A 14,255-nucleotide genomic window follows, 5' to 3' on the forward strand; every position below is an offset into this window, starting at 1 on the left:
AACACAAAAAAATGAATTAATACTTCTGAAGCTATAAATCCATGACTTATCATCAATTCCCTGGTCACCTCCTTGAAAATAATCTGATTGACAGACTGTCCTGTAAGGCAGATTCACCAAAGCCATAGAAAGTATGTGATGCTATTGCTGCTCTATTCACTTCATTTAATTTGTTAAATTTAAAAATAATTTTTATGCTTTAGGAAGAATAAAAGTACAGTACAACTTCATTTATCCTGACTACTTGCAGGGCTCCCAAATGGTCCGCTTTTCTCACTAAATTAATACTTTATGGTTTTTGTTTCAAAATACTTATTGTTTTGCTCTGTGAATGTCAGTCAGTTACCCATGGAATTGCCCCACAATAAATGCAGGTGCTTTTTGTTGTTCAAAACAAAAAGCCAATGTTCGACATACTTATAGTTTTCGCCGTCATAAGTTTAAATTACACTATGTAAACATTAAAAACATTTTAAATTTGATCTGGATAATCCAGAAATCTGGATAAACGAGGCTCGTCTCTACTTATTTAATAATAATTTGGATAAAATTGTGGAGAATACAAGTAAAACTTTGCATGCAAACTGAAATAACATTGTGACATTTTAATAAAATTTGGGATCTCCTCCCAAATTTTATAATTTAAACTAACAAGCTTGGAGGAAAATGGTCCCTTCACTCAGAAACTTGAATTTGATCCTTTGACCCTTCATAGATTAACTCTTCATGAATTAATTCTAGTTATTTCAGTTGAATTAAATTTAATAATTCACTTTTTCTAGATAATAAAACAGAAGTAAAAGATGATGGCAAACTTGTGTCAGAAGGTAGTTCTTCAAAGGAAACTTATAGACATCCTGCATGTGTTACAGAAACAGTTTCTCAAGAGACCGGGGTACCTGAATTACCCGAACAACTTGAAAAGGATCTAAGACGTAGCTCTTTGAAAGACAATAAAAAAGAAGAAAATACTTTCTCTAATGTTGTAACAGATGGATCTTCCTCTGAAGTCAGTATAATAGAAAGTGAGGGCAATAGCCCAACTGTTGAAAATATGCCAACCATTGATTCAATAAGCATAGCAGTTTTCTCATGATGCAAATTCAAAATCTGATTTTGTGTGCGAAGTGAAGTATCCTGTACCTGAAGTTTTCAAAGACGAAGTTATACCAAAGGAAAATGTGCTTGTTGAAAGCTGCAATGAAGTAAGTATATGATATTGTGTACAGGGTTCGTACGGGTCATGGAAATCCTGGAAAGTGATGGAAAAAATATAAGCAAATTTCAGACCTGGGAAAGTCATGGAAAAATTGAAATTTTCAGTCTGAGTCATGGAAACTTATTTTCAGTCATGGAAAAATGTTCTGGGAAAAAGTAACAGTAGCTAAAAAGAGTATTAGAAATCTTGAGTGATTTAGTATTGCACCGTGAAAGCTATTTAAACTGGAAAATTGAACGATCTCAAAAAACATTGCATCCAAGTTCGTTTCCATCACTACTAAATCTTTATTTTAAAATTTATCAGGGCTTATCTCAATTTGTTGAAGGTTTTGGACAATCTTTAGTCATGCGATAGAATACAGAAATAAGGGAATTCTAATGCTCAAAAACAGTAGTACCCAATATATGGCCCGCAAAACTAATCTATGCGACCCACTGGTACATTCAGTGTCATTATTCAAACATGTTCTGGAATTTCTGAACCTATTAATTTATATGCATTTGAAAATGTACAAATGAGTAAACAAGTACATTTAAATCAAAAGATTTATATACTATGAAATGTTTTTTTTATTATTTTTTTAAATAAATATCTGGTTTAGAAACATGAATTTACTAAAGAATGTGGCTTTATTTTAAAGAACCAAAAAATTGTCAAGTTAACTCTAAAAAGCAACTTTTAAAGCAAATTTATTGAAACTTAGTAATGATTTATTCAACTTTTTCCCCAATCATTATCATTCTGCCTGTTTATAAAAAGAATTGACATTTAAACATCATTCACTGTAGTTTTACTTAACTTAAACTAATATGATGAAAACAGGTAAGAATTATTCAGTTTTTTAGGTTGTACACTGATATTTTTTTAATCAGGTAGTGGCATTCACATAGAAGTTTTGCTAATGCTCATTTCCAAAAAAAAAAAAAAAAAAAAAAAATGGCAAGTTTGATAGTAAATTATACTATTCTCTTCATGTAAGAAGGTCATGAAAATTTTCATGAAGTCATGGAAAAGTCATGGAATTTTTTCTTCCAAATAGAGTATGAACCCTGTGTATAGGTTTCTGAAATTAAGTTTAGTTGTTTTTGTCCATTATATTTAATCTCTTGGTAATACTTTAGGTTAGAAAATTTTATTACTTAATATTCTATAGTGTACAATGAGAGTAGGGCTTAAGTTAAAACCTCCTGCAGCACCCTTGAACTTGTGCTGCAATCATTGTAGGGTAATGTAATGGAGTGTTATAAATCAAATTGTAGAAAAATTCATTATTTATTTTTAACCCTCCCTGCAAGTGTTTTCAGTCATTGAATTTCTTTTGCTATAATAAGTATTTATGCTTTACTGAGCTAATCCAATCTGAACTTGACTATCAGAGAACTGTGGCTTTATGTGAGACATCTCTGTCTATGTCTTCTTCATAAGTAAGAAAAATAGTAAGACTAACTACATTGAATAATAATTGCATCAGGACTATTTTTTTTTATTAAGAATTTAGTAATTTTACCATTATTTCTGGTTTTCAGTCTACAAGTTATGAAATTTCTTGCCAAATAGTTCTTTCACTTTTAAGTTGTGTTTTCTGTTGTTAATCAGCTTCACCATTAGAACTACTTTGGTAATTACTAAATCAATTGTTAATAATCTTGAATTATCATTGATAAAATTCATTCATAATTTGTCTCCTGCATTATATTTAAAGTCTTCAAAAGTAGGTATCTGCAATGCATTTTTTTTTTTTTTTTCAAATTTTTATATTGCAGTACTAAGTTAGTCCAACTACCTGAGACAGAGTTTCACAATGGTCCTCTAAATTGTTTAAACAAAACAAGAAAAGTTGTTGTAACTCATATCTTATGTATATTCTTCCTAAAAAAATTTCCTTTTTGGAGATACCTACTTTTGCAGCAATATACTTCATGTATTCAACTGTCAAATGTAGGCAAAAAAAAAAATTTCCTTGCATGTATGCTTTTTTAATGTACACATACATATTTGGTGGCAATTAAAGAAAAAGCTCTTTTTCAATATTAATTTTTTTTTATATATGATACATCAGTGATGATAGGTGTTTAATCTCATGTAAGGTAAAATCAATATTTAAAATGCTGTATTTTTACAGCATTGTTTATTATTATTTTTTGAGTAATACTTAACATACATTTTTCAAGGTGCATTTTATTCCCTCTGTACAAAATTATTTAGTTTTCAATCCTGGTATTTTATTTATAAAATCAAGCATTTTTCCCCCTAAGGAACAGTCCTCAGAAGCTCTTGGAAGTGCTACTTTTCCTAAATTTCCCGTTGAAGGCATTACCAGTGCATATGAACCTTTACCACCAAATCATAACTATGAGGAAAGGTACATCTGAATTTATTTCTCTTACATTTAGCCAGTTTCATTAAATATTTCCAGTTGTATATTAAATGCTAAGTATCAAGTAAATTCTCCAATTCTGTTTGTATACTCCAAAAATCCATTTTTTTCTGAAAAATCCGATTTTTTTTTGGTGGGGGGGGGGGGACTATTATGAAAAACCAGCGGCAAATTTAGTGCATTGAATGATCCGACTTTTTAGGACTTCCATTCAACTGAATTTCCACAACTAATAAACTCATTCAGGGCATAAAACTGGTCAGTACAAGTCAGTATTCTTAATATTGGTCAGTATTTGTAAGTTTTTTCAGAACTTAGTCAGTAAAATCAGTATTTTTTTACAAATTTGCCCGAAAAATTCAATTCATTTTAAGAAAATTTCTTTTTTCATAGCAAAATTATTCATATAATGTGTCCTATATTTGTCCTATATTTTTTGCGGAAAATGTCCTATATGTGACAAGTCGGTCACTTCTACCCCTGTTCAGGTTATTAAATAATTAACCACAGCACTCACCTCAATCAAAAACTCAGCTCTTGTATAAAGCAAACTATCTTTGGGAAAGTGTTTAATCATTAAGTTTCTTGATAGCCCAATTTTAAAACTAATTATTGAATTTAAGATGTTTTAAAAATAAACTGATTGTACTTTACTTGTCTTTAATTTTTACATGTTTTGCCTTTATTGTTATTTTAGGTTAGTGGTTGCCAATCTGATCTTATGATCCTTACTGTTCATGCTGTTTAGATTGGTTTTGTATCTCTTATAGTGTGGTGTAAAAGCATTTGTCTAATGCTATAACTTTTATATGCAGTAGAACCAAATCAAAACCTTTTTTACTATTATAAAACAGTTCACTCTTTCAAATATTCCTAACTAGTCTTTGAAAAAGTCCATTTTATCATTAGGGGAAAAAAATCTGTGGTGTTTTTGTTGTACAGTTAATGTCTTCTATTCTTTTTAATTTTTCTTCAAATTGGGAATTTATTTAGGAATAAAAATTACTCCTGCACATCGCTACACTAATTTAAGTTTTGTGAATTGTCAGTTGGTAAAACACAGCCTTGAGTTTTATTTTGCATTTAGATATTTTTATCATAGTTGATTTTTCATTCCAATTTTTGTGGAAAAGAATTTTTTAATCTTGTAATAAGTTTCTTTAAAAATATTTCTTCCTCTCTTTTTTTGTAAAAATCAATTTTTACTTTGTTGGGAAATTTACATCCTTTAAAAATACAGAATGACTGTCTGGATTGCTGGGATTAAAATGCTCAAGCATTTTCTGCTATAGCATTTCACTAAATGTCATTTTTGAATAGTTAAAAAATAGAAAAAATGGTTTGGTGGATGTAATTTGAGTTGCCTCTCTGTGTTTCAAAAAGTATTCCATGCAGTATGTCCCCAATAGTGTACATCACATTAGACTTCTATGGGTTTAGAATTAAAACTTTTATTCACTCAATAGCAGGTATAGTTATTAAGTAGTTTCCTATTTCAAATTTTAAAAGCATCTGCTCTCTGCTGTATACATAATTCTTTAAAGATATCTTGGCTAAATATTAAAACTTAGTTAACAACTGAAACACTATGAGGAACTTGCAGAGTGCATTTTATTCATGAGCCTAATACATTCTAGTATTGGATTAAAGCTTTTTTTTTTTCTAATTTTAGCTTTCTTACCGGGAAACTTTTGAACTGCTTTAACACTGAACATTTTATTATTTATCATAGGACTATACAAGTGTTACCTGAAGGACTAGTCACAGGTGCCCTCAGTGCTGCTGCATCTGTGTACAATACAGCTTGTGCTGTGATATCTACAATTCAGCAACCTAGGAATGAAAGGGTAATCTTCTCTTTTTTTCTAAGTTTTCTTTTATTTAGCATCTCGCTTTTATTTATGAATTTATTGCCAAATAAGGATTGATTAGGGAGTCAAATGTTATTAGTTATTGTAGGTAGAAATGAAGTTACCAGATTTTTAGGGATTTGGATTCCTTGCAGAAATATTCTTCATTCTGGAAGGTGTAACAAATAAAACTATATATATAGCATTGCACTATTAATAAATAAATATCTAGAAAATTTTTGGGACAAAAGCAGCGTTTGTTACTACAATTAATTAACCTAATCAAAAGGGAATTTCTGTGAAAATTTTGCTTACAAATGAAATTGAACAATAAAATTAAATTGTTAAAAAAGTCGCATTGAGGTACCTTCGTGGTCCTGACAAATTTTGTGTCAAATTAATGACTCTAATGATAGAAAAAGAAAAATGAGCCAAAATAACAGAAAATATAAAACGTGATTTCAAGTCCAAAAAAAAAAAGTCGAACACTAAATGTGTTTTTGCGACAAGCATAAAATCCCCATTATTGAAATTCTAAATCAGAAGTTAAACTTCATTCATAAAAAATCCAGCCCCTTATGAAGCTATCCAATAAAGATTTAAAGGTGTGGTTTAATCGTTTAATAACCAGGAAGTTAAATTCTGTTATGAAGTTTCAAAGACAATGATAAGGAAGTAAAGTATTTAAGTTATCAAAACTAAACACTTTGAACAAATCACACAAATTATAGTGAAATACACTGAAAAACAAGACAAAGATTTAAAAAAAAAACATGACACCGAAATCTGGATCATGTTTTAAAGAACTTTCCTTCATTCAATTTTATCTGATGAAATATTTTGTTGAAATAGACATTGAAATGTAGCAGAAACACGACAAAAACTTTTGTTAGGTTCATTATTTCATTGACATGGGTGGGGGGGGGGGAGGACAAAGGGAATGCACTCAAAAATGTCATTTTATAAACAATAAAATACCTGCAATGAAACTTTTGCATTTTATATAATGTATTTCACAAAATCCCCCCCTCCCCCTCTTGTCGGATCTGTGTAAAAATATTACTTGCAATATTAGTCATATGTACCATCTTCCAATTTTATTCAATATCCCTTTCATGCAGATACATTTGATCTAAAGCAGTAATCTGCATTTTAACCCCTTCTTTGTCCCCCCCTTAACTTCCAAACCCGACGCTCAAACTCTTGAGACTTTTTGGTACGTTATCTCCTTATGATGCTGAACAGCTTGGTATAGGTGCTCTTTCTTTTTTAAATGTCTTTGTCATGACCTAATTTGACTGGACTAATTTGTCGAACCAAAGAAAAGTTTATATTTTGCATTTTCTTCATTTGCAAAAGAGTGAAACTTATATAAGTTTTTGGTTTGCCTATTTTTCCCTCAATATTTTGTCTCAAAACGCAGAATTTTATATCTATTTTTCAAAAAATTTCCCGGGGGAGGGGGAACCCCCGACTCCTCAAACTAAGGATATTCTTTATCGCATTTCAGGTGATCCTTGAAACCAGGTGGAAGGCATGGCTGAAACTGAGCCAATGATATCCTTAAGAAGCTTCTTTAGGGGGTTTTTTTTCAGGGGTCTCATTCATAGTGGAGGGGGGGGTACATTACATTTGCGATGGACTTCATATGATTAATACATTCATTATATTTTTTAACTGGGGCCTTCGCAAAAAGTCTTCGTCCAGGACCCCGCAAAACCTAGAGCCGACACTGCCCTGACAATCTTAGCAATTTATTTCCATTTTTTTACCATCAGCCATATTTGAAGAAAAACAATCAGCCATCTTTGAACAATCAGCATCGGCCAAAAAATGCGATCGGTCGAGCCCTATTAAACAATGTGTAAGAAGTAAAATGCTAAAATATATTTGCTATACATGAGAAACTTGGCCCATAGATGCTGAAACATAGTTCTATGCGAGAGTAATTATATTCTGACAATTTCATTCTTCAAAGTATGTCCTTATCACTCTTGCTGTAATTGAATAAGGACAACACTTTATGCATGTCAAATAGTCATCTAAACATTTATTTTTTTTATCAACAGGGATTATCTCGGGATCCACCTGTTCTATCTAGCAATGAGACTGCCAGGCATATTACAGTTGAAAATCCTATGGATCAATTAGTAGAGATGGGATTTTGCAATAGACACCAGAATGAACAATTACTAAGAAAGCACAAGGGAGATGTTGCATTGGCTGTCGCTGAACTTGTTAGTTTAAATGATAATGATTGGTATGCATCACGTCATGTTCCCCCATCACCACCTGATCTCTTCGACTAATTTGCATATCAAAGAATACTTTTTATTGGATGCTACTTCTGTTATTTTTTGGTTAGTGCATTTACTATAAACAAAAATTTCAAATGAAGGTTTATGCATTAAAATTTGAAAATTTTCTTTTGTTGCATTAAATATTCTTGATGTAATAGTTATTGTAGCAATGATATGTATAATTCTTATTTTACTGTAAATATTCAATGTTTTATTAAAAGTGACAGAATTAAATGTATTGAATTTATTATTTGTCCTTAATGAGTTATTTGTTTCAAGACAATACCCAAGATACATGGAATACACCGCCAGCTCAGTCATTTCCAGCCGAGGACTGCAGTTTTGTGAGAGTGCTAATAAGCACGAAACTGCAGTCCTCGGCTGGAAATGACTGAACTGGCGGTGTATTTCACGTATTTCTGCTTTAGCCCTGGCTAATGGGTGGTAATTTACTGAATATACCTTGCCTGCGTTCAATCTTCGAGTTGAACTGAACCATTGCTTCTGTCTCTCGTCTTGTCTGCTACTTCTATATTAGCTACCAGTTTGTTTCACACTCTTGGCTTCCTTAAGAGGTTTTCCATCTCCAGCTCAGTCACTTTCCTATGCCGGGCTGATGAGTGCTAATAAGCATGAAACTGCAGTCCTCGGCTGGAAATGACTGAGCTGGCGGTGTATTCCATGTATTTCTGCTTTAGCCCTGGCTAATAAGCAGTAATTTACTGAACAATACCCAAGATGTCGAGAAATTTTGCATTCAAATTGAAAATGCATCACACAACAGGCACACAAGGCATGAGACTACAAAACTTCGCTGCCCTTTACAACAAGTTACATTAATGCTCAGTTTAACACTAAATTAACCTTGACTAATCTGATAGGGTCGTGCAACTATTCGAGTGACAATAGAAGAGTGATTTGCCAGAACATTACTTGGGCAGAATATTTTACCATTTCATATTTTTTGTTTTTTACTACAACTAATACATGTCTCTATCAATCCAGCAAAGATTGAGTTGTAAAAATGTTGAAGGATGCTTTCTGTTTAGACAAGAAAAGAGTTCTGCTTACACTGTTCAGTGTTATGCATGATGCAAATGGTTCTTTCCAACTTATTACTGTAATGAAAAAAAAATGATCGTGAAAGGTTATCATGAGAATATGCAGTTAACTCAAGTTTATCTGCGGAATAGGGAGGTGAATAAGGCTGGTTTGTTGTTGAACCAGATTTATCAGTTCATTAACTTAACAGGTGGTTACAAAATAAAAATCTCTATTTGGAGCTGTCTGCAGCTTGAAGGAATAATCCAAATGGCATAATAAAAAAACATTAGTTGAAGCACTCAGGAGAGGTGATGCTGTAGAAAGTATGAGCTATATAAGAAAGAATTAAAACGTGAAAACAGATGGCCTACCTAATGTATTGAAAAGTGTTACTAGTGATAGATGACATTTGTGCATAGTGATGTCTATTTGGCTGAAGGATACAATCTAGGCAGCTGTGCACAATGTGCTCAACTGCTGAATATAATCAGAAGTGATGGTTTGTACATGTGTTGTGATGTTTTAAGTCACTGAAGTTTTCGCGACATCTCCAAGATTACACATTAGATATAAGCATCCTCAAAGTAGACAAGTAGCTCCGTCCAAAACTAAACGAGCCTACTTTCCTGTATACCAATATCTATTTTCTAGTATCTGATCAATATTCTCAAAATTAGCTAAAATCGCAAATTATTTCAATTTTTTAAGCTGATTGCTAGAAATAAAATTTGCCTTGCTCATCTAAAGAATTAGATGCGTAAAAAATATTTTTCTCTAAAAACCATGGTGTCGGAGTTGATCTCATTTTGGGGTAAAAGAGTCGGATTAAAGAGCTGAAGGTTATTTGATTTGAAGATTCAGAGTTGGAATCTGTCATTTTCACGTCTACAACCCTGCAAATGTCTGCGGAGTTTGAGTTGGACTTATTTTGGGATAAAGGAGTTGGATTTTGTCATTTTTTCTCAGTGCTAAAATTTTTGCCAAAGCTATGAACTAATTTTTCGAGCACAAGAGTCCGAGTCAAGTGCCCCAAAATTTTCAGAGTCTGAGTTGGTCGTCAAGAGCTATTTCTAAGAAAATTGGTTTGAAGTAAATTCGTCTTTAAGTTTAGAATCTATATTGACTTTCAGTTTCCCTATAGGCTCTAATGTTAATGGAATTAAACTGCTCAAAGTTAGAACAGAAAATTGTTTAAATCACAAAGAAATTTTCTATACATGTTCCTCATCAAAAGCTTTTCTCTACAAACACGGTTCGTATGCTCCTTCACAACTCCCCCAACACTCCTTCATTTAGGAAATTTTTTGAAGAGCCCTTCAAACTCCTTCATTTTGGTTTTGACTCCTTCAAAACTCCCCCTTTTTTAGTTCAAGACTGCATAATCTTCCTCTATGACAGTAATTTATAATACTTTGATAGACAACTAACTTCGTCGCAAAAGCGATCTTAACGTAGTAATTTCGTGCATTTATTTTTTTCAGAAAGATGTAATTTACAAATTCATCAAAGTTAAGTCATAAAAGTTGAAAGTGAAAATTTTATTAGAAGACTAAAGTAAAACATGCTTAAATGGTACTTGGCTATTTTTTCAAGTTTTATGATTGTTTTTCCCTCCACCACTCTCAGCAGCAAAAGTCAGGTTGTCTAATTATTGTTTAAATATTTAAAACTGCATAAGTAGATGTACTATATTAAGTGATTGTGTTAAAAAAACAAATGTTTAGTAAATCACAGTTATGATGTTTTGAAAAGGGTCATCCACAAGTAAAGTCATGCCTTGAGGAGGAGACACTCATGAAATTGTGACAAGGGGAAGAGAGAGAGAGTGACAAAAAATGACATCACTCAGTTATTGTAACAATATGTTTATAAGAAATATGATATGTGACAAGAGGAGGAGTTAGGTGAAGTGCGACACTTAGTGATAAAGGGGAAAGGGGGTCAAATATGTTGAAAAAAATTGTCACATCATTTAAAGACAGCTTATTAGTACTCCTTCAAAACTCCTGCATTTTATTTCTGAAATAGAGTACAAACCCTGTACAAAGTTTGAAGTAAATTTGCTTCTAACTTCAGGATTTATATCTGCCTTGAATTTCCCATAGGCGCTAATGTTTTTTTGAACTGTTCAAATCCAAAAAATGAAATATGGGAATGAGATCTTTGCCTAAACCTTTTGAAAAAAAAAAAAAAAAAGTTGTTTGAATTGGACTACATTCAAAAGGTATTGGAGGGAGGGAGGGGACAGACATTTTTTCACCATCTCAATACCCTACTTTTCAATTTTTCGATACTTTATTTTTGTTTTTTGCGACATTTTTAAGATGCATTAAGCCTTTTTTCTTCTTTCTCTGACTTTTAATGGAAAAGTAGGCTTAAAAACCACTTTGCACCAGATGAGAGAATTGAGTCATTTGAAAATAACTGCTTATTACCTTATCATAATTGTGTTCTGCTCTCCCAGTGTGGATCTGTTGCAGGTCATGAGAAGTGATAGGAACAGGGGTCCCTCAGGGTATTGTCCCAGTATGGGGAGGAGGGATCCATTTTGCATAAAGTCTCGGAAGGACACTCTCTTTGCTGCAGTAGAGGAACTACAAATGTTTGCAGTATGTGCATTGTACAGGTAATAGTTGTGCAGTAACCAAATATATTTTACAAGTCCTATTATCCCTCACTCTTCAAAAGAATAAGGACCAAGCAGAAATCACTGCTCTTTGATTTTGCTCACAATTATAAGTGTTGGAACTCGAAACATCTTTTGCAGACAGCAGAGCCACCTCTGTTGGTGATTACAAAATTTCTTTGAGCAATCCCGAATTGTTTGTTTTCACTCGAATGTTGAAGGACGTCTGCGCTTCTTCTATGCTTTTAATGCAGTCTTATGTGCCTATCGAGTTTTTGAAAAAGGACCTTCTTGACTGCACACAATTCTTTTTATGCAAAAACAGTATCCAGCCCCTGGCATTCGTTTGAATTTTAAGGTCTTGAATTCAATTTAATTTCATTCTTTTCTCCTCTCCTGATTTGCAAATATAACAATTTTTGTTTTGTTCGAAAAATTGAAGCTGCTGACAGCTCTAAACAGAAATACTTATCTTGTAACCACCCAATGCATTTAATAAGAGCTGGGCCAAATTTTATTGAACCAGTTCTCTTTAAAACTGAATTTAAAAGCAGAAATTGGGTTTTCAAAGCAGTTTTTTTTTTGTCATTTTTGGAACTACCAAAAATTCTGAAGGGCAGCTCAAGCTTCCAGATCCCTTTGGGTAAGCAGGCTCCGCTGAGTCAGTCCCAATAACTTCGCACCACTTCATATTTTTAATAGTACAGTCAGACCTCGATATAAGGTCACTTTTCTAAAGTACCGGCTCACTGAATAGGGAATTCTATGTAATGTATTATTCAATATATGGTCAGGTCGTAAAGCAGTAATCGCTTATAAGGTCACTTTTTTCTGACTTTCTGAATGATCTCGGTGCCTAACGGATTCACTTCCAAAGAATTTTCCGCAATATACGATTCTTAAAAAATGAAAAGACACTTCTCCTATTGACGTAGATGAAGTGCAGATAATGCAGTAGAAAGTGACATTAAAAAATGAACCAGTAACACAAGCACTCAGTGTGTACACGTCCTGAGACTTTTCTTACGAACAATAAGAGAGCTAAAGGAAATGTTTAGAAAATATAGAAATCAATGCCCTTAAATTAAAGAAAAATTGCAACAATCTTAATTATTCTTGATAATTTAACGTAAGGTTAGTTGTGCATTAGTACTTTGCTAGGGCATATTTTTATGCAACTTTATTTTAATTGAAATTTTTTCAAAATAACTTAAAAATATCTTATTGATTCCAAAATTGTAATTGATTTGAATCGATTAAAATATTGCAACCTAATTAACTGATATACTTGAAGGTATTAAATTTGGAAAAGAATAGTTGTACATATATATATGCTTATTCATTAAAAAATGTATATGAATAGGTTATAAGATCATCCCGCTTATAAGGTCAGTTTCGCAAAGTCCCAAGAAGTGACCTTATATCGAGGTCAGACTGTAAGTGTATTTTTAAAGCATAAGAGCAGAAATCTTATTTTATGCTCGCCATCTGAGTTATATTTTTAAGTCAAATAAACCAAAGTATGAAGTGGTGCAAAGTTATCCGGACTGGCTCCAAGATACCATGAATGACTGTACAGTGAAACCTGTGTAAGATGACCAATTGCGGTGCACTACTTTAGTGGTCAACTTATAGAGGTTGATTTTATATGATATAGGATAATTTTGTATCTGAAAGAGAAGGTCAACATAGACAGGTGGTCAGTTTACAAGGGTGGTCAACTTTACAGGTTTTACTGTACTGACATTGGCAGTTACATTTCTGAGAAACTAGAGAAGTTGTAGCACCTAGAAAAAATGAAGTTGTAATACCCAGAAAAAATAAATATTTTGGTCTTTCGTATGGGATAATTCTAACCATATTTTTTTCAAAAATAAATAAATAAATAAATTTTTGTTTTGCCAATTTTTACCTGCATTTTATAAATACTACCTTTTTGCACAATCTTCACAGATGGATTGTTCTATTTTTAAAAACTTTTTTTCAGTGGCATGCAGTACTGTGTCATAACTATGTACCAGGAAAAAAAAGAACCTTGACCAGCACCTTTTTTTTTTCAATTTTCGTATCACCCCACCCCTCTTGCGCAGCTCAACTATTATCAAATTACATTTAATGGAAACTAAAGGAATTATGGATTAAAATGAAGAACAAAATTTATAAGTCTTTTCTTCTAAAAGTATATGTCATGGAAACAAACTTTAATTTAAATTTCTTAAGTTGGTTAATTCTCAACAAATTTCTAAAAGGCCCTTTCTTCAGTTAATCGACCCATTATAGCACTTATCAACATTCACTTCAACCCTAACTAAGAAAATCAAGTTTACAAACCAGATTTGTGAAATGTTTTTACTTTGCCCAATAAAATGAAAATAAAGTACAGAGATCATGTTAGATAAAATAATAGATTTTTGCAGTCTATTCTAGGTGTTAAGATCCCCTGAGCGGGAATTTACCAGTTTTGGAATGATGTATAGAGATCACCATTTTTGTGTTCTATGCCGGGCCTAAATATTACCTTGTATGATGAAGAAGCAATTTAATAGGAAATATATACACTTCAAGTATTCTAGATCCATATAAACTTCCAGTAAAATTAGTTCACAGCAAGAGGGCTAAAAAAGATTTAATAACTTTGAAAGAACAGAAAAAAACATCAATAATTTCAGCAATATGTGTTTGCAGAAAATGTAGGCAAGTTCAAAAAAAAATTTTTATTGTGATTTCTTTTTGAATTTAAAAAAAAAAATCTAAAATGATTATTAAGATATTCTGGAGGGGATCTGAAAAATTTCAGCAAGAATCACTAAATTTTAGCTGCTACATGGTTTTGCCA

The 14,255-nt window shown here is 32.2% G+C and overlaps 1 protein-coding gene across 1 annotated transcript in view; it reads left to right on the forward strand.

Moving 5' to 3' along the window:
• LOC129220707 (next to BRCA1 gene 1 protein-like) overlaps positions 1-7,987 on the forward strand; it is a gene marked incomplete in the record, with an annotated part of 83,705 nt that extends 75,718 nt beyond the window's left edge. Inside the window, 5 exon segments of the mRNA XM_054855137.1 lie at positions 783-1,084; positions 1,134-1,205; positions 3,478-3,584; positions 5,332-5,446; positions 7,519-7,987. Coding sequence (XP_054711112.1) covers positions 783-1,084; positions 1,134-1,205; positions 3,478-3,584; positions 5,332-5,446; positions 7,519-7,758 — 836 coding nt within the window.
• Between the last annotated feature and the right edge of the window lie 6,268 nt (positions 7,988-14,255).

The sequence above is a fragment of the Uloborus diversus genome, chromosome 4, assembly GCF_026930045.1.
Source record: "Uloborus diversus isolate 005 chromosome 4, Udiv.v.3.1, whole genome shotgun sequence".
NCBI classification, from domain to species: Eukaryota; Metazoa; Arthropoda; class Arachnida; order Araneae; family Uloboridae; genus Uloborus; species Uloborus diversus.